This window comes from Siphateles boraxobius, unplaced genomic scaffold (assembly GCF_051911475.1).
Source record: "Siphateles boraxobius isolate OS27281-9 unplaced genomic scaffold, OSU_SipBor_1 6, whole genome shotgun sequence".
NCBI lineage: Eukaryota > Metazoa > Chordata > Actinopteri > Cypriniformes > Leuciscidae > Siphateles > Siphateles boraxobius.
Genome location: NW_027509186.1, coordinates 8,440,053 through 8,466,138, shown reverse-complemented (window position 1 = coordinate 8,466,138; position 26,086 = coordinate 8,440,053). Strand labels below are relative to the sequence as shown.

Below are 26,086 nucleotides of genomic sequence, written 5' to 3'. Positions count from 1 at the left end.
TGCCTGTCATTATTGGAAACAGCTCGTATCAGAATGTATCACAGAGTGCTCTTGTATCAGAGAGCTCTTAGGCCTTGTTTTGCAAATTTTGGGGAATTGCAACTGTTAAAGTCCTCATGAAATCAAGATTGACCCCATTTACTTGTTAGCACACATTACTGGTCTTAGGGTGAACAATTCATCCGTGCAAGTTAAGTTCATCAAAGATTCCTGGAAAAAAAATTACATAACTGTTTTCAACATTGATAATAATAATAAACTTTCTTAAGCAGCAAATCAGCTTCTCATAATGATTTCTGAAGGATACTGACACTGAAGACTGGAGGAATGATGCTGAACATTCAGCTTTGATCACAGGAATAAATTACATTTTAAAATATATTCAAAGAGAAAACAGTTTTTTTTTTTTTAAATCAAATAAATGCAGCCTTGTTGAGCATAAGAGACTTATTTTTAAAACATTAAAAATCATACCAATCACAAAATTTTGTTTGTGCTAAATTTAGTTTGTGCTAGATAACAAAATAAATACATAACTATATAGCTAGATGTGAAACCCAGAGGATCACTTGTATTATTGTTTTATATCATGATATTGGTATGGCTCTATGGTAAAGTACTAAGACATTGTAGACAGTAGGACTTTCTCTAACGCTGCTTTGAAATTATGCATATTGTAAAAAGGTGCTATACAAATAAATTTGACTTGGCGAGTCTGATTGTTATTATTAAATTTTAGGATGATGTTACCAAAAAAAAGGTTCTTGCGAAGTTCTTTCTCTATTTAGGCACATTTCCAAAAACTGACACTCCAAATGCCTCCATGGAAACCAAATGATCCCTAGGTTACGAAAAAAAGCCTGATAGTACCTTTTAGATGCACTACATCTACTTAATTTCTTTTTTAAATCCTACACGTAATTAAATTGTTGTTAAAGTATTTTTTTGTTTGTTTCCAAAAGTGAATAATTGCACTCAAACAATTTAAAATACATAGTGTCATTTATAAAAATGATTTTGAATAAAACCACTAAAACCAAATAGCTGTTTGCAAAGTATTTACAAACTAATAATGACAACGATTCAGCTCTATTAAAGGGATAGTTCACCCAAAAATGTAAATTCTGTCAGTATTTACTCACCCTCATGTTGTTCCAACCCCGTAAGACCTTCGTTCATCTTCAAAACATGAATTAAGATATTTTTGATTAAATCTGAGAGCTGGATCACTCCTCCATAGGCATCTTCAGGAATTGAAACTTGCCAGCCCCGAAAAGTTATTAAAGACATCATTAAAATAGTCCAAGTGACTACAGTGGCTCAATCTTAAGTTTATCAAGCGACGAGAATACTTTTTTGTGCACAAAAGACAATAAAAATAACGACTTTATTTCAACTATTCATTTCCTTCTCTCTGGGCCTCGAGTCAGTTCACTAGTGTAATAGCGTAAGCTTCTGTGTTGTACGTCACACTCATCACCCACATGACCAGCGTCGGCCAATAGTGAGCCTACGTGTGACGTAGTTTTACGCAATCACACTAAGTTAACTGACTCGAGGCCACTGTATAACCACTGCTGTCTACGGTAGGGATCGAAATAGATTAAAGCAACTTGACGAATTTCAAATTAATTACGTTTTTTTTTTTTTATTGACTGAAGCAATTTAAAATATTAATTGCTGCAGTCTATTTAAAAAAAGGTAATTCATTTGAATTTCGTCAAGGTTCGTTCAGAACCTCTAGTAAATTGCACGTTATTTTGTTTAGCTGTCTATTCCGAATTTTTTTTTTTAAATGTGATTCTCTATTTACCCAGAATCCTGCAGCTCTAATACACAGTACATATAAACCCATGGTAGACAAAGATGTCAGGCTTATGCACGGGGGGTTTAGGTGTTTAAACAACTGCTTGATCCAGACTGTTATATATGTGTTTCCCTGAGAGAGCAGTTCTGGTGAAGAGAGACCGTGCCAAATTTGTGTCTGAGTTAAGACTGTTAACTCTTTTTTTTATAGCATCTATAACGACTAGAGTCGTCCAAAAGAGTGTAATGTTACTGAATTAAAACTAGTTGTTCAGTTTGGTTCTATACACATTACACACGTCAAATCACCTTTATTTATATAGCGCTTTTTACAATACAGATTGTTTCAAAGCAGCTTTACAGAGATAACAGGAAAATAATGTTGTAATAATATTGTTAAATATAAAATTAAATGTCACCAACTAAGCTAGCCAAAAACCAATGGCGACAAATGCAAAGAAAGGCGAAAAAGGCGACAGTGGCAAGAAACCGAAACTCCATCAGTGACAGAATGGAGAAAAAACCCTTGGGAGAACCCAGGCTCAGTTCTCCTCTAGCCAACGAACGAACAGTGTATGATTATGATTCAGGCAGCATTGATCAGAAGTCATTTGTATAAATGTGGTTCTCAATACCAAAACTACTGTATGTGTAAACAAAAGCATTAAGCACAAGGAGTATCTGTATTGAGTTGCAGTTAATGGCTTTAGAGATCATTTCAAATGATGTTATTTTTTTTATGTCTTGTAGGATTGTGCCTTATGGTTGTCTGGCGACAGGAGATCGTTCTGGTCTGATTGAGGTGGTGTCTTCAGCTGATACCATCGCGAACATCCAGAAAACAAGCAGCAACATGGCCGCCGCTGCCGCTTTCAATAAAGATGCACTACTGAACTGGCTCAAAGACAAGAACTCTGGGTGAGTTTACTTCTGACATCTCTTATCAACAGTATTTGATTATTTTAATATCTTTTTTTTTTTTTTTTTGAAAGCCTTTGAATATTGAAATTTACACTGATTTCCTCCCCATGATTTCCACAAAAATCATAAAAACCAATCATAAAAATTTAATTTTCAAAAATTGAAATAGCGTGGAATGTCACAGAATTTGGCAAATTTGGGGTGAATAAATCAAAAGTAGGGCTGTACACTTAATGAAATCGTGATATAGATTAGAGGTCTGCTGGGCTTTAAACTGAAAGCCTGTACCCATAGTTTAACCCAACCAAACCGGCACAGTTAAGCCAAACAACAGCCGATGGACCGGAAGTCATTCATTTGCTACGGAGAGTCTTTGAACTTTGGATGCGTTTGGAAGGGACTGCACCGAATGGGACACGCCGATCGGATGTGATGTATTCCAATCAGATCGGTGTGAGAATTATTAATAACTTTTGTTTAACTTTATCAGAAACACTTGATGATGCATTTAAACTTTTAAAAATGCATGGTTATTGATAAGTAATCAATTATTAATTTAATATTTATATGGTGGGCGTCACCTGCCCGATAGCCGACTAATTAACCGAAAGTTTAAAAAATAAAAAGATTCTGAAATAAAACTTAAATAACACTCAAAGTAAAATAGAGTGTGTGTGTGTGTGTGTGTGTGTGTGTGTGTGTGTGTGTGTGTGTGTGTGTGTGTGTGTGTGTGTGTGTGTGTTAATAAGTAACACTACACAATAAGCTATCATTTGTCAACATTAGTTAATGCATTAGCTTTCACGAGCTAACTATATGAAATATTTTTACAGCATTTATTTGTCATCATTATCTGATTCCACTCCGTCTCAAGACAAAACAAATACCACGAGGCGTGATAGTTTTTAATTCGCCTCTAGTAACAAAACATTTTTACTAAATATTGTGTAAAACAATTTTGTGTAAGTATCATTTGCTATCATTACATTTAAAAATATGCATGGAAATTGTAAATCGAAAACAGTAAGTTTTGCACAATACTGACTTCCAAACCTTTTAAATAGCAGCCCACGCATCTCTTATTGTTAGAGATGTTTACTTATTTATTTTTAATGTTAAAACTGTTGCAAAATATACGTCTAGATCTAGCCTCCTAGCAGTTCTTGACGTTATAGAAATTCTAGTTGGCAGTACTTGTGTTCTTATTGAATAAAGTTGCTGTTTGTGTAAAAACTGATTGCTGATGTGTTATGTTGACAGAGATGCTTTAGAGAAAGCCATTGAGGAGTTCACTCTATCGTGTGCTGGTTATTGTGTTGCCACCTACGTCTTGGGAATTGGTGATCGGCATAGCGACAACATCATGGTTCGCAGTACAGGACAGGTATGTTGGGAAACCGTCCTACACATAACACCACGTGAATGTATCGTGTTCCCGCAGAATATATGATTCTTTAAAATGCCATTCCTATAGTCCAATGGTATTTAGTTTGGTTGTTTTAAGATTTACAAGATAGGTTGATGGATTTAGATTTACAAACCGTGTGTGTGTGTGTGTGTGATTCAGCTCTTCCACATAGACTTTGGCCATATCCTAGGAAACTTTAAGTCCAAGTTTGGGATCAAGCGTGAGCGTGTTCCTTTCATCCTCACACACGACTTCATCCACGTGATTCAACAGGGAAAAACGGGCAACACTGAGAAATTTGGAAAGTTAGTGACTGACTACTTTGTCTAATTCACTTTATCTCCCTTCCTCTTAATGCACTACTCCATTTCTCTTTTTCATAATTTCTTATGATGTAGGACACTAATCTAACATAGTGCTTTGTATATATGTAGTTTTAGGCAATACTGTGAGGAGGCGTATCTGATTCTAAGGAAGAATGGAAATCTGTTCATCACACTCTTTGCTCTGATGCTCACAGCAGGACTGCCAGAGCTTACGTCTGTCAAAGATATCCAGTATTTAAAGGTAAACGGACACGGACAGCCCTGAATTCCCTCTCCTTCAAACTATAGTACTTCCCAAAATGAAAAGTGTCATTTATTCATTCTCAAACTCTTAAAACCCATATGAAATGTTAAGTGAATGGGGCTGTCAAGCTCCAACAACACTGACAAGCAACAAAATTAATCCACACAAATTCATGCTAAATTGCAAATCATACTGTCCATATAGATTTGTTTGAGGAAAAGATTTTTAAGTCATGAAATTCACCCTAGCTTTCCTTGTGCATTATTTATATACATAAAGAAGGAACTTAATTGGTTGTTATGCGTATTGTGAATGTGTGAGGTTTGATCAAGTAAACTGTATTTGAGAGCTATGGCAAAAAGAAAGATTTTCTGTAAATAATTACTTAAATTTTGTCAGTTGCTCACACAAAGCTATCGAATGGCATCAGAAGAATTGAAATATATAGTCTTATATATCTTCTTCATAGGACATATTGAATACTGATTTAGAAAATATAAGCCACTGTTTGGCCAACTGAGATTAAGGAAAGTTTATGATCATGATTTTTCATTATACTACAGCACAGCTTGAGTGTATATGAGGAGCGTTTAGGACCGTTTGTTGTTTGCTTTTCGGAAACAGTGGCATGAGACTTAAAACCCAGATTTATATGGCGTTTTTATGGTATTGCTATTTCCTTTATGGATCTAGAAAACCACTGGTATCCTACCACTTTCTTACCACTTTTACCACTTTACCACTAATCTGTTAATATCTCCTTCAAATAATCTATATTAGTATTCCAAAAATAAAGTCTTAGCACAAAACAACACAACTAAAACAACCGATGTGGAAAGCAAACACACAAACCAGGAGTATCTATACAATTTAATAAACTTGACTGAAAAACAACATGCTAAAAAAAAAAGAGTAGCCCTCACTGTAGATAAACTTTGTTGAATATGTAGCAGAATTAATGGTATAATTATTTAATCAGTTCTTCCAACGAACACACATCATAATCAGTTATCAATTCTAGGAAATAAATTATCTTCCTGTCCAAGAAAGAATAGACTTTTCCAACTGTATTATGTAGTAGCAGGGTAATAGCATATAATGAGACTTTTAAGTGACTTTAATTTGTGAGCAGCAAACACAGAGACAATAAAGCGTGAATTGAATGGTTTAATTAATGAAACTATGTTTCACGAATGTGTCATTTCAGACAAAATAGTACACAAATGTTATCCATATTACTTCAGTATCAGTGAAACAATGGAGGAAGGATCTTTTCATCAGGAATTCTGGAAACTAGTCTGCAAAAAAAACATTCAACTTAGCTACAAATGCAAACATAGAACTGATCCAGTAAAAACTCTTACATAAAACACATTTTACAACACAAGATATTTAAAATGGGACTAGCAACTTGCACTGAAGACGAATGCACTCACTGAAACATTAACATACCGTTCATCAATTTTAGAACAATGTTACCAATAAAGGTTATTAGATTTCTTAAATTACAAAATCTCTGCTTCATACAAAATTCATACTCAAATTAATCTCCTTCAGAACTCAGTTCCCCTCCTCCTAACTCTGGCAATCGGCAAGAAAACAATATTACTCAATTGAACAAAAAGACGTTCTGAAAAGTCATATGATGGCTTCACATTAGGAGAGATATGCAGCTGCATTTAGATATCAGTTACAAAGACATACTCAAACATTTACTTCTCTGATCCTTAAACATTAACCGAAGCTAGAATCTTATTCATGCCTTGCATATGCATTTATATGTGAAAAACCTTGCACACCCCATTATGTACATTCCATTAATCTTAAATAAAATTACTCAGTAGTATTATTTATGAGATTTGTTTTCTCTTCTTTTCTTCATTCGTCTTTCACTCTCCTTAGTATTATTTTTGTTGTTGTTGTTTTTGTTGTAAATGTTTATTATCTTTTCTTTTCCTTCATTTCCTGGCTGTCTCTGGGAAGTTGGGAGGGAGAAGAGATAGAGAGTAGATAGAGGTAGGGGAGTAAAAGAAAAGGGGGGGGGAGGAGGAAGAGAAGAAGCCAAAACATGTAAGCCCAATGTCCATAAATCTTTGTAAATCCCATGTCAGTTATATTTAACATGCTACTATGTTGATCTGTATCTTTGTTTAAATGTCTGTTGGGTTTTTTGGTTTTTTTTTCATCACACAAAACAATGAAACCATTACCATTGAATTTGGTCAATGCATTAAAGGATTAGTTTACCTCAAAATGAAAATTTCCTAATAATTTACTCACCCCAATGCCATCCAAGATATCCATGTCTTTCTTTCCTCAGTGGAAGAGAAAATAAGTTTTTTGAGGAAAACATTTCTGGATTTTTCTTCGAATAATGGACTTCAATGGCAACCAGCGTTTTGAAGTCCAAATCAATGCAGTTTCAAAGTTCTTTGAAGTGCTTCAACGGGCTGTGCACGATCGCAGCTGAGGAACAGGGTCTTATCTAGCGAAACGATAGGTCATTTAAAAAAGAAAATATATATTATGTAAACTTTTTACCTACAATTGTTCGGATTGAGCTGATCTGCAACGCGCCGGAAACTACGTCATCACCAGTGGTTAAAGTGGGATTTGGTAGGTGGGGGAACCCTCAAATTTTGTGTAGGTGCAACAGGGAAACATTACTCACCGTGGGACAACATATTGAGGATCGTGGTATAGCAATACTTTTTGGGACAAGAGTGTCACTGTGGCACCAAATATCACAATACTTATTTACTTGATAGTTTAATGGTTTTATTTTGGTCCATCAACACTCATATGATGACAATACTATGTTAAAATTGCTGAACGCTGGGCCAAAAATTGAGTCCTGGCATTGTAGCCACATCAGCCCACATTGCCCCCACAGCCATGTGCATTTAAATGTGAGGTAGTTAGGGGGTCCGGGGGCATGCTCCCCCGAGAAAATTTTGATTTCTCTGACCTACAATTGTGCAATTTAAGACTTTTGAAGGGCAAAAAAAAAATGGATAAAAATAGCTTTAAAACCATGTCAGTGTGCGTTAGATTATTTGTCAATACATGCTCTCTCCTCTTAATCTTTATTTTTCTCTCAGTCTCCTTATCCTGCCGTGTTTCTTGCCATCCTAAAGCTGAACTCTGACTGATAGTCTTTTCAGTTTCGTCTGTGTCAGTGAAGAAAGTAAACATAGGCTCAACTGATGAGTTTTATGAATCATTTTCTTAGATAAGTTAATTTATTCAAGGCTTCCAGATCAGCATTGCCAATAGGAACCTTCTACAAGCTTTGGAATTTGAAAAGTAATTTTAAATAATACAAATTATAGGCTACGTTTAACGCAGTTAATGGAATTGGCAGACGTTCCCTTAGGCATGCGTTGTGGAAACGCGTCAAAGCATTCTCAGGTATAAATATGCAGCATTAATGCACAGTGATTTTGAACGAATATTTAATGTCGATAATGGTTACATAATGTTAAAACTAACCCTGCTATTGATATCTTAGTAAGACTGCCAGTGCCGACCCTATAGAACAGTGGCAGGGGAAAACAATGTCCGGCGAAATATCGAACATTAAACTAAAGGTGATGAAACACAGGGCAACTGTTTGAGCAATGTTGCGGGGCAATCTTGCCGAGCGTTTGTTGCATGGGCACTTTCCCATTGAAAAAGGACAATAAATTTATATCTGGATAATTTAGATCGGTCGTGGGCCCTGTGTCTCATCTGGTTGCCCATTGTCGGCAACATTGCTCAAAAAGTTCATTTGTGCACAGCCCGTTGAAGCACTTCAAAGACCTTTGAAACTGCATTGATTTGGACTTCAAAACGCTGGTTGCCATTGAAGTCCATTATTCGAAGAAAATTCCAGAAATGTTTTCCTCAAAAAACTTATTTTCCCTTCCACTGAGGAAAGAAAGACATGGATATCTTGGATGGCATTGGGGTGAGTAAATTATTAGGAAATTTTCATTTTGAGGTGAACTAATCCTTTAAATGAGAAATAAAGATAAATAAACAAATAAATATATGATGGAGTGACAGCAGCTGTATGTTTGTTTTCCAGGACTCTCTGGCATTAGGGAAAACTGACGAGGAGGCCCTCAAACAGTTCCGGCAGAAGTTTGATGAAGCTCTGCGAGAGAGTTGGACCACCAAAGTCAACTGGATGGCCCACATCGTGGCTCACCCTTCATAAACACTAACATCTGGCCACACAAACATCTCTCCAAACTGAAGTTAGGGTTCAGCAAAGTGCAGCAAAACTGTTTACTGCAGTAAAACCAGCTTATTTATGACCTTAGAAAATCGATGGCCAAATCGCATGGATCTAAATGATCTTCACGGGTCTAGAGTCTGCAAGAATAAATGAAAAACTCGACTTCTACCCCTGTTTGTGTTGAAAATCGACTGCCTCTGACCATATTGGAGCCGTGCAAAATCCTAACTTGACACTGGATGCAATTGTCTTATAGAAGGTGACAAAAGAAATACCTCCAGTCTGTCCTTCTGGAGGGAAAGCGGAGATCCTAAACCTTCAAACATCAAGGCAGGGTTTGGCCATCCAGAAAAGCGTTTTTTTGTTGTTGTTTTTGTACAACCGTGTTAACGTATCAGGACTTTTGAAAACGGACCAATCAGAGCACAAGCTCAGAGGAAATGCATCTTATCAGACCAAAAGGTAAACATGTGCCTCACTGCACAAGAAACGTTTTGTTTGTAATTGCTTTTGATTTTTTTTTTTTTTTTTTACTGTATGTGCCAGACTACTTTATTATGAGAAATGGTCTTAAAAACACTGGAATCATGTGATAGGTATACATATTTTATGAGTTTTAAAAGTTGTAAAGGTAAAGCACTGTTCCTATATGCCACAGTACTACTTTATGGACAGTCTGGCAGGAATTGCTGTAAAAGTGAAGAGGCTTCTCACACAGATATTTGAACAAACACCCCAACATCTCCTCTAGGTTGAGCAGAGCTCATGTAGTTGTTATATGGTGCTAGCCATCAAATATATTCCTCGTCTAAATGTAAGCACAGCATTGTAGCCAAACTTGTTGTTTAATGGTACAGTCCATGAAAATTGCTTGTTTTGGTGCCTGTTAATTTGAGAGAAATTCACAGATTTTAATGGGCTTAAAACTGCATATGCCTGCATATTGAAACTCAAGATTTCAAAGGCCTATTTAGTCAGAATATCTGCACAAAAGACTCAGCGGACCAAAAAGGGGAGGTTGTGACAGCTACTGTACTGTCTACTGACCGCTCAGACAGTAGGAATAATAATGTCTATATTTAAGAGCACAGACAGTTTTTACTGCTGATAACCTGCTGTCTCTAGTGCTGCTTTTCTTGTTGGCTGTGTGACTAGAGATTTTTAGATGCACTGAGCATGATATTTTTACACTGATTATGCGTATGTGTGAATGGGAGGGAAGACTGTGTACTGTGATATAGTGAGATTATTAAGAGCGATGCTGAGAGTTTAGCGCCAACATTCCAGAGAATTGTACATTCATTATTGTGCTGTTATGGTATATGAGAGAATAAGAATTCAGATTTGTGTCTATCAAATAAATTACAATTTATACTAGAGCAGGTTGTGCTCCAATGTCCATATGCTATTATGGGATGTTTTGATGCCTTAGTGCAATATGCAGACGTAAACGTGCAACTGTAAACCTGTTATAAGAGTGTATGCGTGTGCACTCATGCTGCTCAGTGTTACACTGATGATGACCTTTGATTTCACGGAAACCTTTAGTACAGGCTTTGCTCTGTCTTGCCCATTTCATAGAAATTAAAGTTGTTTTTATTGAACTCTTTATAATTTCTGTTTGATTTGGAAAAAAAATAAATAGTTAAAATGTAGGAAAAATATACACAGTACTGTGCAAAAGTCTTAGGCACGTTAGTATTTTCTCCAAAAACAAAAGGGTTTTAAGCCAGTTATTTATATCTTTTGCTGTAGTGTGTGAGATCAGTTTACATTTCCAAACATTAATTTTGCCATTAATTGTAATAATCCAGTGAGATTTTTGTATACACAACAGCCTGTGCTCCACATGGATACAGAAAACACTGAGACAGACTAAATCCAGAAGAACTGTGTCAGCGTCTCCAAGCCGGTTCATACCGGCAGTAGTCAGACTGCTTGTTCATACAAAAATCTCACTGGATTATTACACAAGTAATGGCAAAAGGAATGTTTGGAAATGTAAACTGATATTTCCTACTGTCACACTGCAGCAAAATCTATAAAAAACTGACTTTTGTACAGTACTGTAGATGCAAGAAAAAAAGAAATGGTATTTCAAGACTTGAAATCTTTTTCAAAAAAGGAGACATCAAAAAATCTGTCTGATGACTTTTATCTTACAGAGCTGTGCTGCAGCTGTAAAGTATTATGGATTTATTTGTGATTTCTAATGCAGATTTTGGATAACCTGCTCTTCACTATCTTCACTTAACTATAAAGTGAATGTGAAGCTACGTCATGCTGCGTTGCATGCTGGGATCTCTTAAAGGGATAGTTCACCCAAAAATGAATATTCTGTCAGTAATTACTCTCCCTCATGTTGTTCCAACCCCGTAAGACCTTCGTTCATCTTCAGAACACGAATTAAGATATTTCTGATTAAATCTGAGAGCTGGATCACTCCTCCATAGGCTTCTAAGGGATTGAAACTTGCCAGCCCCGAAAAGTTATTAAAGACATCGTTAAAATAGTCCAAGTGACTTCAGTGGCTTAATCTTAAATTTATCAAGCGACGAGAATACTTTTTGTGCGCAACAAAAAACTAAAATAACAACTTTATTTCAACTATTAATTTCCTTCTCTGTGGGCCTCGAGTCAGTTCACGTAGTGTGATTGCGTAAAGCTACGCCACACGTAGGCTCACTATTGGCTGACGCTGGTCATGTGTGTGATGCGTGTGACGTACAACACAGAAGCTTACGCTGTTAAACTAGTGAACTGACTCGAGGCCCACAGAGAAGGAAATTAATAGTTGAAATAAAGTCGTTATTTTTGGGGGGTTTTGCGCACAAAAAGTATTCTCGTCGTTTGATAAACTTAAGATTGAGCCACTGTAGTCACTTGGACTATTTTAACGATGTCTTTAATAACTTTTCGGGGAACAAGTTTCAATCCCTTAGAAGCCTATGGAGGAGTGATCCAGCTCACAGATTTAATCAAAAATATCTTAATTTGTGTTCTGAAGATGAACGAAGGTCTTACGGGGTTGAACAACATGAGGGTGAATAAATACTGACAGAATTTACATTTTTGGGTGAACTATCCCTTTAAGAGAATCGGCCTCTTCTACTGAAATTATTACTGAGACCTGCACCTTTTTTTTTTTTTTTTGCCATTAAATGAAACATTCAGTCATCCTCCATGGCATCGTTTGCAGGGAAGAGAAGCTATTTTATTGCATCACATGATCATCTGTTGGAACTAGTTTTGCAGAATTGCAGTCACTGGTTACCATGAAAACAGTCGCTGCTGCTTTAGCCGACACCCGCGGTAGAAATGTCCCAATAGAAATACAGTATGTGTTCAACCAACTGAAAGAAGTCGATCCATTTCTTTGTTGGAAACGTTTAAATGTGACTGGAGTTTTATTGTCGTCATTGTAAATGTTTACTTTCCCATATGGCCACGGAAGGGAATTCAGAGATTGTGGGTCACATTCACACACGCTGTTTTTCTACATATTTATTTATTTCAACACACGACAACCAAAATGAAATCCCTAGAAGCTTGTGAACAGTTTTGTCGTGGCTGCGTGCAAGCTCTGCTAATACAAGCCGATGAACTGTGAGAGTCATACTCACAAAGGTAATGTTAAACCAAACATAATACAACCCCAATTCAAAAGTTGGGACATTTTGTCAAATATAATAAAATCAAGAAGATTTGTTAATTCTCTTCCAACTTTATTTAACTGACAGAAGTACAAAGAAAAAATGTCCAATGTTTTTGTATATATAAACATATTGATGATACTAATTGTTGAAGTTTTACACGGTCGTCGTTGTCTGATTCTCCTTTTCATTATGGGTCATAGATTTTCTGTATAGTATAGGATGAGTTCCTACCAAACCACTGTTGTAGCCTATGCAGAACAAGGAAAGACTTCTTCCCAGGAAAGATGTTCAATCCCAACATACGCCTCCACGTCAATAGTACCTTCACACACATGCGAGTCACCCAAAACTTGGCAGATGTTTGCTCTTGCACCCGTCACTGATGAAAGCCTGGATGGTGCCTTCCATCTTTGGGACTGAGAACTCAATGTCTGTTTTTCCCCAAAACAAGCTGACACATGGACTCATCGGACCACAGCACACATGGACTCATCGGACCACAGCACACATGGACTCATCGGACCACAGCACACATGGACTCATCGGACCACAGCACACATGGACTCATCGGACCACAGGACTCATCGGACCACAGCACACATGTACTCATCAGACCACAGCACACATGTACTCATCAGACCACAGCACACATGTACTCATCAGACCACCGCACACATGGACTCATCGGACCACAGCACACATGGACTCATCGGACCACAGCACACATGGACACATCGGACCACCGCACACATGGACTCATCGGACCACAGCACACATGGACACATCAGACCACCGCACACATGGACTCATCGGACCACAGCACACATGGACTCATCGGACCACAGCACACATGGACACATCGGACCACAGCACACATGGACACATCGGACCACCGCACACATGGACTCATCGGACCACAGCACACATGGACTCATCGGACCACCGCACACATGGACTCATCGCACCACAGCACACATGGACTCATCGGACCACAGGACTCATCGGACCACAGCACACATGGACTCATCAGACCACCGCACACATGGACTCATCGGACCACAGGACTCATCGGACCACAGCACACATGTACTCATCAGACCACCGCACACATGGACTCATCAGACCACCGCACACATGGACTCATCAGACCACCGCACACATGGACTCATCGGACCACAGGACTCATCGGACCACAGCACACATGTACTCATCAGACCACCGCACACATGGACTCATCGGACCACAGGACTCATCGGACCACAGCACACATGTACTCATCAGACCACCGCACACATGGACTCATCAGACCACCGCACACATGGACTCATCAGACCACCGCACACATGGACTCATCGGACCACAGCACACATGGACTCATCAGACCACCGCACACATGGACTCATCGCACCACAGCACACATGGACTCATCGGACCACAGGACTCATCGGACCACAGCACACATGGACTCATCGGACCACAGCACACATGTACTCATCAGACCACCGCACACATGGACTCATCAGACCACCGCACACATGCACTCATCGGACCACAGCACACATGTACTCATCAGACCACAGCACACATGGACTCATCGGACCACAGGACTCATCGCACCACAGCACACATGGACTCATCGGAACACAGCACACATATCCACCGTCTGAGATGAGCTCAGGCCCAGAGAACTCGCCGGCATCTCCACATACAGTATAACTGATGTAAAGCTTTCTCCTTGTGTAACAGATTCAAGTGGCATTTCTTGATGCAGTGTCAGACTGTGTTAAATAAAGGGTTTTTCAAAGTACTCTTGAGCACATGTGGCTGTTTTTAAAAGAGTAGCAAGACAGTTTCTCATGCAATGCCGTCTGAGGGGTCAAAGGTCACGCACATTCAACAGAGGTCTACTGCCTTGCCCAACACAGACTGTGATTTCTCTGGATTCCCTGAATCTTTTCACAATATTATATATGGTATATGGCTAAAGACCTAAATTCTTTGTAATCTTGCATTGAGAAATGTGATTTTTGAATTGCTGGACAGTGATGAGCCATGACCCATCTTTGAGTGTAAAAGGAGCATCTCAGTCTTTGCAAGCAATCACGATCCTCTCACATATTACCAATTCATCTACTTATTGTGGACTGTTTCAAAAGACTTGGACTTTAACTTGGATATTCGGTGAACTTTTCAATCTAATTTTACCTCTGTCCCAACTTTTGTGTGTTGCAGCCTTCAAAATCAAAATGTGTTAATATTTACAAAATACAAGTTGGCCAGTGAAAATATTGGAAATCTTTTCTTTGTACTTTTGTCAGTTAAATAAACGTTAGACAGAATTAACAAATCACAGATTATTGATTTTTTACATTTAACAAAATGTCCTAACTTTCCTTGATTTGGGGTTGTACAAAACTTTCAAAAACACTGTGCAACGTGATGATTATTTTATCGAGTGAAAGATAGGCAGTGGGTTTAATCAGACATTATTAATAGATTAATTGCTGTCCGGCGTCGTCCCTTATGAAAACTCTCCATGGTTTTGACAAATAAAGAATTAAAACATTTTAATATAGTTTTACCATGGTAACCACAAATTAACCATGGTTTTGCTACATTAACCATAGTAGGCCTACTTGTAGTAAAACGGTGATTATACAAATTTAAATGATTCCTCTAAAAACCATGGTTAATTTTCACCACCTTAACCTGCCAATATGGAAGTAAAATAATGGCGAATGTTTATGAAAAAGTAAACTATGGAAGTCAATGGGGTACATCAACTGTTTGGTTAACAACATTGTTTAAAATATCTTATATCTCACAGGTTTAGGGTGAAATGTTCATGTTTGGGTGAACTATCTCTATATATTTCAATGCATATTTTGCACATTCAATTTATTGTTAAATAAACAAAATCAAGTTGGCATAGGGAAGTAAAATAATGCTAAATGTTTTTGAAACAAAAAAGCCTGTTGAATTGCAATACTTGAAAAAAATATGCCTGCTTGCATTTTAATGCATTGTATTTTTGGGGCTTGCATTTTTATGGATATAATTATATATTGATTATTGAATTTTTAATAATGAAAATGTGTTTGAAATGTTTTGAATTGAAATATTCACAGCTTAAATATTCAACCATGTTGATTTTCAACCTATAAAATGCAAGCCCTAAAAATACAATGCATTAAAATGCAAGCAGGGTTAATGCAATGCATATTTTTTTCAAGTAGTGCCTTAATTTGCTGCCTTAAAGTTTTAAGTACAATCAACTTGGCTGTGTAAGTAATTTTAATTTTATGAGTGTAAAAAAAACAATAAGAATAATAAGAATATCCTTTGACGTGTGAGAAAATGCCACGCTGAATCATTTTTGTGAGTTTAATTAAAGATATTTATATCAAAATAACATATCAATGTGCTTTCATGTCCACTGGATTCTCAAAAGGGAACAAACAAACACCCTTTAATTTACTTGTAAAGTAAACCAACTCTGATTTGCCTATTATTAGTAAAAAATCTAAGCGTGAAAAAGGGGTGAATTCTTTTTTATATGCACTCATTGGACTGTATACAGTGAGACTGGGACAACTCACATCCAGGTTGTGTTCTGCTCTTCTCCCTCTACACCAACGACTGCACTGAAAAACACCATATTTCGAGCTCCTGAAGTTTGCGGACGACACCACAGTCACTGGCCTCATCCAGGATAATGACGAGTCTCACAGACAGGAGGTCCAACAGCTGACTGAAATTTATTTGTTTCACAAATGTATTTATTTTTAGTTTTAAGGTTAATTGATCTAATTAATCTGGAAAGTAGTGATCTATGACATTGTATTATGTTGGATATTTAAGTTTATTGTGTCTAACAATAGGACATATAATAAGAATAGAATATTTATGTTTTCATTTTAATTTTTTGTATTTTTAAACGTTACTGTTGTTAATAAAAGTTAATTTTATCTGCATCTCAACTCAAGCTCAGTGCTTTATTGTCAAATGAGCATTTCCAAGAAATAAAGTAATATTATTAGTAACTGCACACTGCACTTATTAATGCAAAACAAAAGTAGGCATACTTTCATGATTAAATTACCTTTATGATTAAATCATGTGCTGGCACCACAGTGCTACTGCTCTTGCTCTTAAGTGTTAGTCTGGAACCCTGAAAAAGCAAACTTAGTGTGCATGTCTAAACATTTTATATTATTCAAGAGATGTTTTCATGCACACTGTCTCTATTACTGAAATACTATTCGGTGTCTGAGCAAGTCTTATTATGTGGGGGGGGGGGGGGGGGTGTCTCCTGTGGCGTTATACAACAGTCAAGTGTGTCGGTCCAGGTCCAAACCTACTGTCTATGGTGCAAACTACGAAAAAGTGTAACAGTAGAGATCCGTATCCTACTCACAGTACCAGAAAAATACAAAACAGTTCACTTAAATAAAATTCTTAGTGTGCCAGTAAAGAGAGCATCGTAAAACGCACGTATACAGAGTAGATGCGTTGTTCGCGTATAACTGTATAAAAACTTTGTTTTTGCTGTATTAAATGTAATTGAGTACATTAGTACTCGGAATAACGAATAATATTTTCTCTTCATATAGGGTAGAAACGGTACCGTTGTTTTGAACTTTATATGGTTTCTCCACTTTCTACGACATAACGTCAGCATGGGATTCCACGTGAGTCGCCTTGGCTGTTTACATAAAGAGACTTGGCGGAGCCATTCACCAATGAGCGCGGGTTGACGTCACTCAGTGGTGTTTTCCATGGGAACCCTTGTGCGCTAGCCAATAGGAAGTTGAAGGGGAGGGGCCAGAATTCAGGTCACGGCGCGAGCCACTCCTGCTTCATAGGGAATCGGGAACGGTGAAGTATTGTATGTTCTATGCGTGTCTCACTCTGACAAATGTAACCCGGGAAAACATTGATACCAACAAATTCCTGGGATAAAACGTGGATAAAGCGTGCTCTTGCAGGTTTGTGACTTTAGACTACTTATTTTGTTAACATAGAGGTTCAAAAAGTGTTGCATAACCATTTGGGTACCGCGTATGCGCGGTCACTTTAAATCGTTCTGTTTTGTGTAGTCTTTTTATATGCTTGAGGTGTAATCATTATAGTATACTATATATACAGTATTATACGCGTTTTCCGTATTCCTGCGTGTATGGCATTTAAGAACAGCTGTAAAACGAATCGGTATCGGGGGTGGCACGACTTTTACATAACGTTAATTGTGTCAGTGTACCGTGCAGTGCATTGCAGGTCAACGTGTTTTTAGTCCACGTAAATTGCAGTCTACATCTGTAAGATAAAGAATACATGCAAAAAATAAAATAAAAAATGTTTTGTTTTACATTCCCACGGTAAAAATTACAAATAAAATGTTATAAAACCCATCATGTCTTTCACAATATCTGTATTGCTTTTATAAGCACCACAGACTCTGAACAAACGCATGAAGAATGATGAATAAAGCCAGTGAGAATTGTCTACATTATAAGAACTAAAAAAAATTTGGAACTGCTCTTCATTAATTTAATACAGTCCTGAGTGTCTGTATCACCCTGTCATTAACTAATGTAAATTTAACATTTAAAAACGCTTATTATAAATGTGGTGTATTCAAGCCATAGTTTGCATTTTAATGTATTTTGAATGAATTAATTGATTCAGACAGAAAAATGAACATCATGTTATTGACTCTCATGCTGATGGAAGTTTATTTCAGTGTTATTAGCCAAAGATAACAATTAATAGCCATTAATTGTTATCTTTGGCTAATAACACTGAAATAAACGTAATTATTATTTATAATAAATTATTTTTTATAAATTTATTCTATAAATTAATTATTAATAAACTCCATAATTATTCATTAATTTACCTTATCTAAGCATAGCCTGTGTCTTTTTCTCAGCTACAACAGTATAATGGGATCAGGGGAGCTTTGACCTGAAGCTTGACCATGACCATGTCAGGTGAGCCCGAGCCGAAGCGCTACATGTACAGGGGCGCGTCTGAGGAGTCCCCGTGTGTTTCCATGTCTTACATGCACGGCATGGGTGAGGCCTCTGCCGGTAGTGACAGCAGTAATGACCCACACACCTCTCCCAGACCTCAAACACAGATGCACGATGACATGGAAATGTGTGGAAATGGCTCCAGTGGAAGTGGCACAGAATCTCACAGTAACGAGTCGCAAAGTAATGAATCCCACGGAACCATGGCATCATCTGGGAGTAACAAGAGGTGAGATTCATTCAGTGTTAAAGTCTTAAAGGTGCTGTAAAATGAAATCGACACCCAAACAAACACACCCCTCCCTTCATTCCTCTGCCCCCCAAAGTAGCGAAAACACTATGCAACACAGGCAACGAATAACAGCTGGTGCATCAGACAGCTCACGCAAGTATGGATGAATTGGCTTTGATGCTACAACAACAGCAGGGGCCGGTTTCACAAAGATAGACTTGACTATGGCTTAGATATAGTATATAGTCAGACTTCAGATAGACATCTAAATCAGACCGTTGCACAAAGCACTTAAGACTCTGGCCCAGTCCCAATGTGCATACTATCCACCCTATCCGCCCTAAATAGTATTGACAATTACTAATGTCACATACTATTTTGGACGGATAGTATGCGAATTGGGACTGGGCCTCTGACCATCTTAAATAGGACTACACTGAAATGCACTCTGGGTAAAATAAGACACTTCAAGTAAGCGCATTCAAGTAAGCGCATTCAACCGCTCAGTGCAGTTTACCGCAGCAGAAAATATGTGTTTGTTGGAGGAGTATAACAGTTACAAGGACATTTTACTTGGGAAATTTAACGGAGAATGTAGTAACAAGAAGAAATGTTTAATTTGAAAAAAGATCGCTACGAAAGTTAACAGTATAGCTTCCTTGGGCAAACGAAACTGACCGATGAAGTCTTCATTATTATATATTTCCAGTAGGTCCCTAAAAACTCTTTCCCTTCTCATAGCTCTCTCCATAACGTCGTCAGTAAACCACAAATTATGAGCCATTTTCCCTTTTCTTTTGACTGTTTGTAATGTAACTGATTGTTACTGCTGGTTGCCAAGGTAACAGAGTCTTAGACCTGAGTTAGCCTGGGGGTACGGTGTTTAATATTTTGGTCTAAATTAAGTCAGTCTTTATTTTTGTGAAACAGTCTAACTTGTATTAGACTAGTCTATGAGCAAATTTGTCTAACACTATAGACCGGTCTAAAATAGCTTTGTGAAACCGGCCCCATGTCTTGATAATAATGCCCTGACCTCTTGTCAGAAATTCCCAAGTCGTTTTGTGTCTCACTTAAATTTGTTGTTCTCTTCACCTTTTATTTTTCTTCTATAGATCAAACTCTCAAAGTCTTTCCCCTCCCAGTAGCAACATTGCTTTCAGCCTGGTCAGTTCAGAGCAAGACAACCCATCCACCAGCGGCTGCAGGTAACACCACCGCTGACATTAAATACCTAACCATACAACCACTTAAGTCTATCAGCTCCTCTTTTTGACTGGTGAGGGAGTCTTAAATCCTGTTTTACATTGTAAAACATGGCGTGACCCCTTTAAGGATCACAGTATGTATAGAGGGATTAAAAACTGTGTCATTTTGCATGTGTTGTCTCTGCAGTAGTGAAGAATCAGCAAAGACTAAGACTCAGAAGGAGCTTTTTAAGTACCTAAAAGAGCTGAAATATCACCTCCCTCCTGACAAGCGCAGCAAGGGCCGGGCGAGCACACTTCACACTCTCAGATACGCCCTCCGCTGCATCAAACAAGTCAAAGGTCAGAGAACCACAAACAAATTCATTTCTGCAGTTTATATGTGTTTGTGAATGCATATGTGTAAGCTTGGCGGGTTTTTCTTTGTTTTTGCAGCCAATGAAGAGTACTATCAGATGCTTATGATCAATGACAGTCAGCCCTCCGGTCTGGACGTACCCTCATACACCATTGAAGAAATCAACAGTATTACCTCAGAATATACACTCAAAAATGCTGTGAGTTGCACACACAAACACACACACCTTTAAACGGTTCTTACTTATGTGCTCAGAAAGAGTTAAGCGAATTGTGCCAATGTCAAAATCAGTTAAAACACACTAAATATCTTTACATAGACTACATGTGATGGACTGCATATGCAGATCCCAGATTAATCTAAAGCCGTTTCCATTACAGATTAACGCATCTAAATATCGATAAAAAACTATTGTGAAATGACGGCGTTTCCATTAACTGTTGTTATGCGACTAAAACGTAATTTTTTCCTCTCGCGATAAGTAATTTAAAAAATGATGGCAATGGGTGTTAGTAGGTTTATGTATATCCCAGCCATTCTTTTTCTTTAAAAATTATTTAAATTATATTATATTTCTATGTTGTTTATAATTCAGTTTTCCCCGTAATTTCCCGTCTTTTATGAGTTTAATAAAGAACTCATCTTCTGTCCAAACATACCGCTTCATCTTTAAAGAAGGATCGACTTTTTCATACGCCAGGTGACCTATAAACTGTTTCCATTGCAGTTTTGCGAAATATTCCTCTTTTCGAATTGCCTGAAAAACCACCTCATGCAAGCGGAAAAACCTTTTTGTGATTATTTGGGAGTTTTTTGCAAATTGACGTGTTTCAATTGGGCGTATTTTACATTTTAAATTTCAACTTGCGCAATTTGAAGGGTAATGGAAACGTGGCTTATAGTACAACAGAGTTATTACTCTACAATAAGACTTGTTGGGAAGTATTGTATCATTTCTATACAATAATATTTGTAAAAAATTTGGCTTAAGTTTCATGTTTTTAAGTCCCCCATAAAACAGAGTTTTTTGCTTATTGCTGGTTTAGTTGAACTTAATAGCTGGACATCTAGACACAGTTCAGTTCCTCACCTTTGTTGTCATTGGCTTTTGGCTTGCTTATTTGGGGACATTAAATTGAACATTTAATTTAATTTTCAAAAATATTATTGATCTGCCTGCATTGACACCATTATATGAGAACTGAACTGAGCTGGACGATGACATCACAGTTTCCTCCAGAGCATCTCTGTACATGAACTGAATTAATAACTTTTTTACAACAAAAATAAAACATCACTGAACATATTAAGCTGGACTGTGATGCTATTTTCTTCCGTAAACAAACTTTGTTGCATTATTTTCCTGTTATCTCTGTAAAGCTGCTTTGAAATAAGCTGTATTGTAAAAAACGCTATATAAATGTGACTTGACTTGACTCATTATGTGACAGAAGAACATAAACAAAATGTCTGAAACAGTTTTTGTGTGTGAAGGATATTTTTGCAGTTGCGGTGTCCCTGATCACGGGGAAGATTGTGTACATTTCGGAACAGGCTGCAGGAATCTTGAACTGCACAAAGGATGAGTTCAACGACAGAAAGTTTGTGGAGTTTCTGGCTCCTCGTGACGTCAGTGTGTTCTACAGTTTTACAACCCCATACAGACTTCCATCTTGGAGCATGTGCACCGGAACAGGTCAGTCTACCAAAGCGTAGTGCACTGAACTGATTTAAACTACTGTTGTGCTGTCAATTGGTTAAAAAAATAATTAATCACACTTTTTTTCTGTAATTAATAGCAATTAATTGTACCTAACATTAACATTTTTCATATATTTTTATATTGTAATACATAATTGCAAAACACACCTGAAGCAACTAATCAAGGGCTTCATTAGTTGCTACAGGTGTGCTTGAGCTAGAACACATGAAATAACGCATGTTAGAAATATGGCTAAGTCAAAAGAATGGTCCAAAAAGTTAAGAGAAGATATTATCGCCCTTCACAAGCAAGGAATAGGATACCAAACGATAGTGAATGCACTACATGTTCCTAGAGACATCGTTGGAAGCGGAGTTTGCAAGTTCAAAGTTAAAGGAACAGTGGTTACACTACCTGCACGGGGCAGAAAAAGGAAGCTATCAACGGCTGCAACTAGATTTCTGCAGATGCACCCTTGAGTGACTGCAAAAGACCTGCAGCAAGACTTGGTGTCCACAGGCACTGAGGTTTCAGCTGCACAGTAAGGCTCGTACTAAACGCGTGCCAGAACTCCAAGACATACACCACTACTGACCCAAAAGCACAAGAAAATGTGGCTCAATTTGCTCAAAATCATATAAATAACCCATAGAAGATTTGGGATTCTGTTCTGTGGGGCGATGAAATAAAATTGGAACTTTTCAGCCCTCTGGATCAGCGTAATATCTGGAGGAAGAAGAATGAAGCAAATGCTGAAAGATCACTCTGTCTACAGTTAAGCATGGTGGGGCTCGGTGATGCTCTGGGGCTGATTTACATCCTCTGGCACTGGGAACCTGCACCGTTTGGAAGGCAAGATGGATTCTTTGAAGTATCAGGAAATCCTAGGAGAAAATGTCTTGCTCAACGTGAGGAAGCTGAAGTTTAGGCTTAGGCATTGTACCTTCCAACAGGACAATGATCCCAAGCACACCTCAAATTGACCCTTCGCAAGGAGTTTGATTGACAGGCGATCTGACCAATCATAATCCGCCATCCGCCATTTTTGTCCGACAAGGAAGTCAGGAGAGTTAGTAGATTAACGTTGGAGGATTTTAACATGAAAAACTAAGTGTACTGATGTCTTTCCGCGGTTAAAATAACATTCCTTCTTGTTCATTCATGTTTACTTGATGCTATAAATTAACTACATCAACTACAACTGGTTATACATCACGTTTGCAGCAGCTCATAACAGCAAAAGGCGGTTCTACTAAGTACTAAAGATGTTTGCCATGAAGGGGTTAAATAATTTTGAGACTGCAGAAGACATTAAAAGTTGCATTTTCAGTTGGATTTGGGGAAACCACTTGAAACATTTGTTGTGTTGAGCAATTTCTATTACTTTTGTTTGATTTGTTCCTTGCAAACAGCTGAAAGTCTAAATTTTGCCAACAAGCCTGATTTGTAATGTGGGTTATAAATCCTATTTAAATCAAAACAGCACCTTTTTTTTGTACGGGCAGTATATACAGGATATATGGGATAATATAGCAGAAAAATTAAATGACCTGTAATTCCAGTGAAAGTCTTGAATTTAAAATCTAAAATTCTTATTATTAGATTGCTGCATCACTTATTTGAGGTCAATTATGTTAAAATATCTTGTTTTGTTCTTCAAATAGTTCTCTCTATACACAAGATCAAGGTTCCTCTTTGCCTGCCCAGTAGACAACCGTGGGCATCCACTTTTTCAGGGATCCTGGTTCTGGATAATTTCCCCATTAATTTTTTCCCCTAAATCTGCGGCTCAGTCTTGAGCCAAACCAACCAGCTCTGGTTTGGAAGAACTTTTTTCCTTTACAACACACCTTTACAACATTTGGTTTGAGGTCAAATAAGTTTTTAAAAATAGAAGACTGCCTGATTAAAACACTTACTCAAATAACAAAACTGTTTTAAACACTTACAAAATCTGGCTTTAGTATATGATTGTGTCTGTGAGGAAACAGGTAGAGGGGGGTTTCCTCGTTTATTTACTCTCTTTATCTCTCCATTTCTTTCACATTCATTCTGTTCACATTCATCTCTTTCGCTGTTTTCCAGAGTTGTCATCCACCGAGTTCATGCAGGAGAAATCCTTTTTCTGTCGCATCAGGTCAGAGAAATTTATGATAAGTGTTTATAAATATTAGTGCAAAAGTAATGTTTAACACTGTCATTATTTAATAGATTTATTACATATATATAGTGTGATAGGTTTGAAATATATTCTGACGTTCTCTGGCTATCTGATGCATATTGCACACTACACTGTGGCTGGTAAGAGTTGAACAATAATATTTCGATATTATTGGCTACTTATGAGTTTGGTTACTCAGGTTTTTATTAGTGCACCAGGAAACAAAGTTCTATTTTCAAGGTACTGCTACATTGTCACCGTCCCGCTACCGGGACGCCTAAGTTTACTTCACTATAATTAAATCCTAATCTAATCATGACAAACTATATATCGTTGGAAAGGTCTAAGACTCCTAAATAGATATTTTTAGCACTGTTTTTTGTTACAAATTAGGAACAGTAATAGATGAATTTATGACAAGGGTGCACCTCAAAAAATCGACATCATTACAGGAGTTCTGACCTTTGTCACAAAAAGTCGACGCTCACACTTTTAATAATTGAAACTTTGGTTTTCATGCTAAAAGTTAATTTAATCATATAATCTAGTATTTGTCAATAAAAATTATAAAATAATATTATCCCATAAAAAGTATAATATATACATTATCCTCTAAAAAATAATATTATCTTTTTTATCACCTTTTTTATTACATCACATATTTTAGTAGCTATCATAAATTAGGTATCATTTTAAAGCTTACGAACTCAGAATTCATCCTGTGAAACCGTTTTGAAATTAGATGTTGTGTTACCATAGAAACGGTATTCTAAATTCTTTGATCGGGGTCCTCCCCTTTTGGGCGTCATCATGTTTCATAATTTATGACCAAAACCTTTTCTAATCTTGATAAAACACATATTGTCAGAAAGTTCTGAGTCTCAAGGTTAATTTTATAGTAAAAAAATGATTTTTTAAATTATATATTTTATATAAAAGAAAAAATATTCAGTACAGTATATTTGATTTATTGTAAATTTAAACTTCCATAACTTTTTCATACTTTAATTTTTTGAAGTGCTTTCACTTCCGCAATAATCTTAGTGTTTTCTTTAAAACAAGACCTTTTTATAGGTCTATATTATTTCAAAGCATTCTTGAATTACAACCATTTAAGTTGGAATAGTGCATTGTAATGTCCATTCTCAAAAGGGGGAGTGAGGGGGTTAAAATAAGATATCACTGAACATCATGATGTTTGTCAAATGTGGCACTTCAATTCTTTAAAAAATATTTAACGGGCACTTAGTAGCAAGAAAAATAGATATCCCTGAGCATCTAAACCTGCACTTTGCCTGTCAATCAAATGGTCTTTTTCTATCTAAGTGCCAGATTTACTAAACAGCAAATTAGCGTGAGACCAAAATCCCAAAGAAGCGTAGATGGGAGTTTCATCTCTGCCGGTGATCTACTGACAATGGAAAAAATGAAACAATAGAGCAGCTGCCTTGCTCAAGGACACCTCAGTCATTTCCTGCTGGTATGAGAATCAAACCCGCAAATTCAGTCTGAATCTCTAACCATTAGGGCATGACGGCCCCAATATACAGTAATATATGCCCCTATATTTCTGCCAATAATGTAAGGCCACGGACGATTGTCATTCAATGTACTGCTTTAATAGAAAGCCAGTTAATATACATTTTTTTAATACAAAGTATTTGTCCAAAATTAAGTTTTAATTGCCGTGGGAGTGGGAACATGTGTGATGTAAGCCATGCGCACTAGACCATTTCATTCTAGCATTTAATGCTGAGGTCTAGCATACAAGCCTTAGACGGACTGGACTAGGAAGGACACTTGC

The 26,086-nt window shown here is 37.2% G+C and overlaps 2 protein-coding genes across 5 annotated transcripts in view; both read left to right on the top strand.

The window, feature by feature from the left end:
• The window catches only part of pik3cb (phosphatidylinositol-4,5-bisphosphate 3-kinase, catalytic subunit beta), an 80,234-nt gene extending 69,695 nt beyond the window's left edge, over nucleotides 1-10,539 (top strand). For both annotated transcript variants that reach the window (XM_077207597.1, XM_077207599.1), the window contains exons 20-24: nucleotides 2,557-2,724; nucleotides 3,988-4,111; nucleotides 4,295-4,440; nucleotides 4,570-4,702; nucleotides 8,778-10,539. In XM_077207597.1, coding sequence (XP_077063712.1) covers nucleotides 2,557-2,724; nucleotides 3,988-4,111; nucleotides 4,295-4,440; nucleotides 4,570-4,702; nucleotides 8,778-8,909 — 703 coding nt within the window. In that variant the 3' untranslated portion in view covers nucleotides 8,910-10,539. The remainder of the gene's footprint in view (nucleotides 1-2,556; nucleotides 2,725-3,987; nucleotides 4,112-4,294; nucleotides 4,441-4,569; nucleotides 4,703-8,777) is intronic.
• A 6,880-nt stretch (nucleotides 10,540-17,419) lies between these two features.
• Nucleotides 17,420-26,086, top strand: part of LOC143715814 (period circadian protein homolog 2-like) — a 29,745-nt gene continuing 21,078 nt past the window's right edge. For 2 of the 3 annotated variants that reach the window (XM_077207595.1, XM_077207594.1), the window contains exons 1-7: nucleotides 17,420-17,574; nucleotides 18,519-18,850; nucleotides 19,969-20,061; nucleotides 20,249-20,403; nucleotides 20,497-20,618; nucleotides 21,914-22,115; nucleotides 24,207-24,258. In XM_077207595.1, the coding sequence (XP_077063710.1) occupies nucleotides 18,567-18,850; nucleotides 19,969-20,061; nucleotides 20,249-20,403; nucleotides 20,497-20,618; nucleotides 21,914-22,115; nucleotides 24,207-24,258 (908 nt within the window). In that variant the 5' untranslated portion in view covers nucleotides 17,420-17,574; nucleotides 18,519-18,566. The remainder of the gene's footprint in view (nucleotides 17,575-18,518; nucleotides 18,851-19,968; nucleotides 20,062-20,248; nucleotides 20,404-20,496; nucleotides 20,619-21,913; nucleotides 22,116-24,206; nucleotides 24,259-26,086) is intronic. The other variant, XM_077207596.1, reaches the window with a different exon arrangement.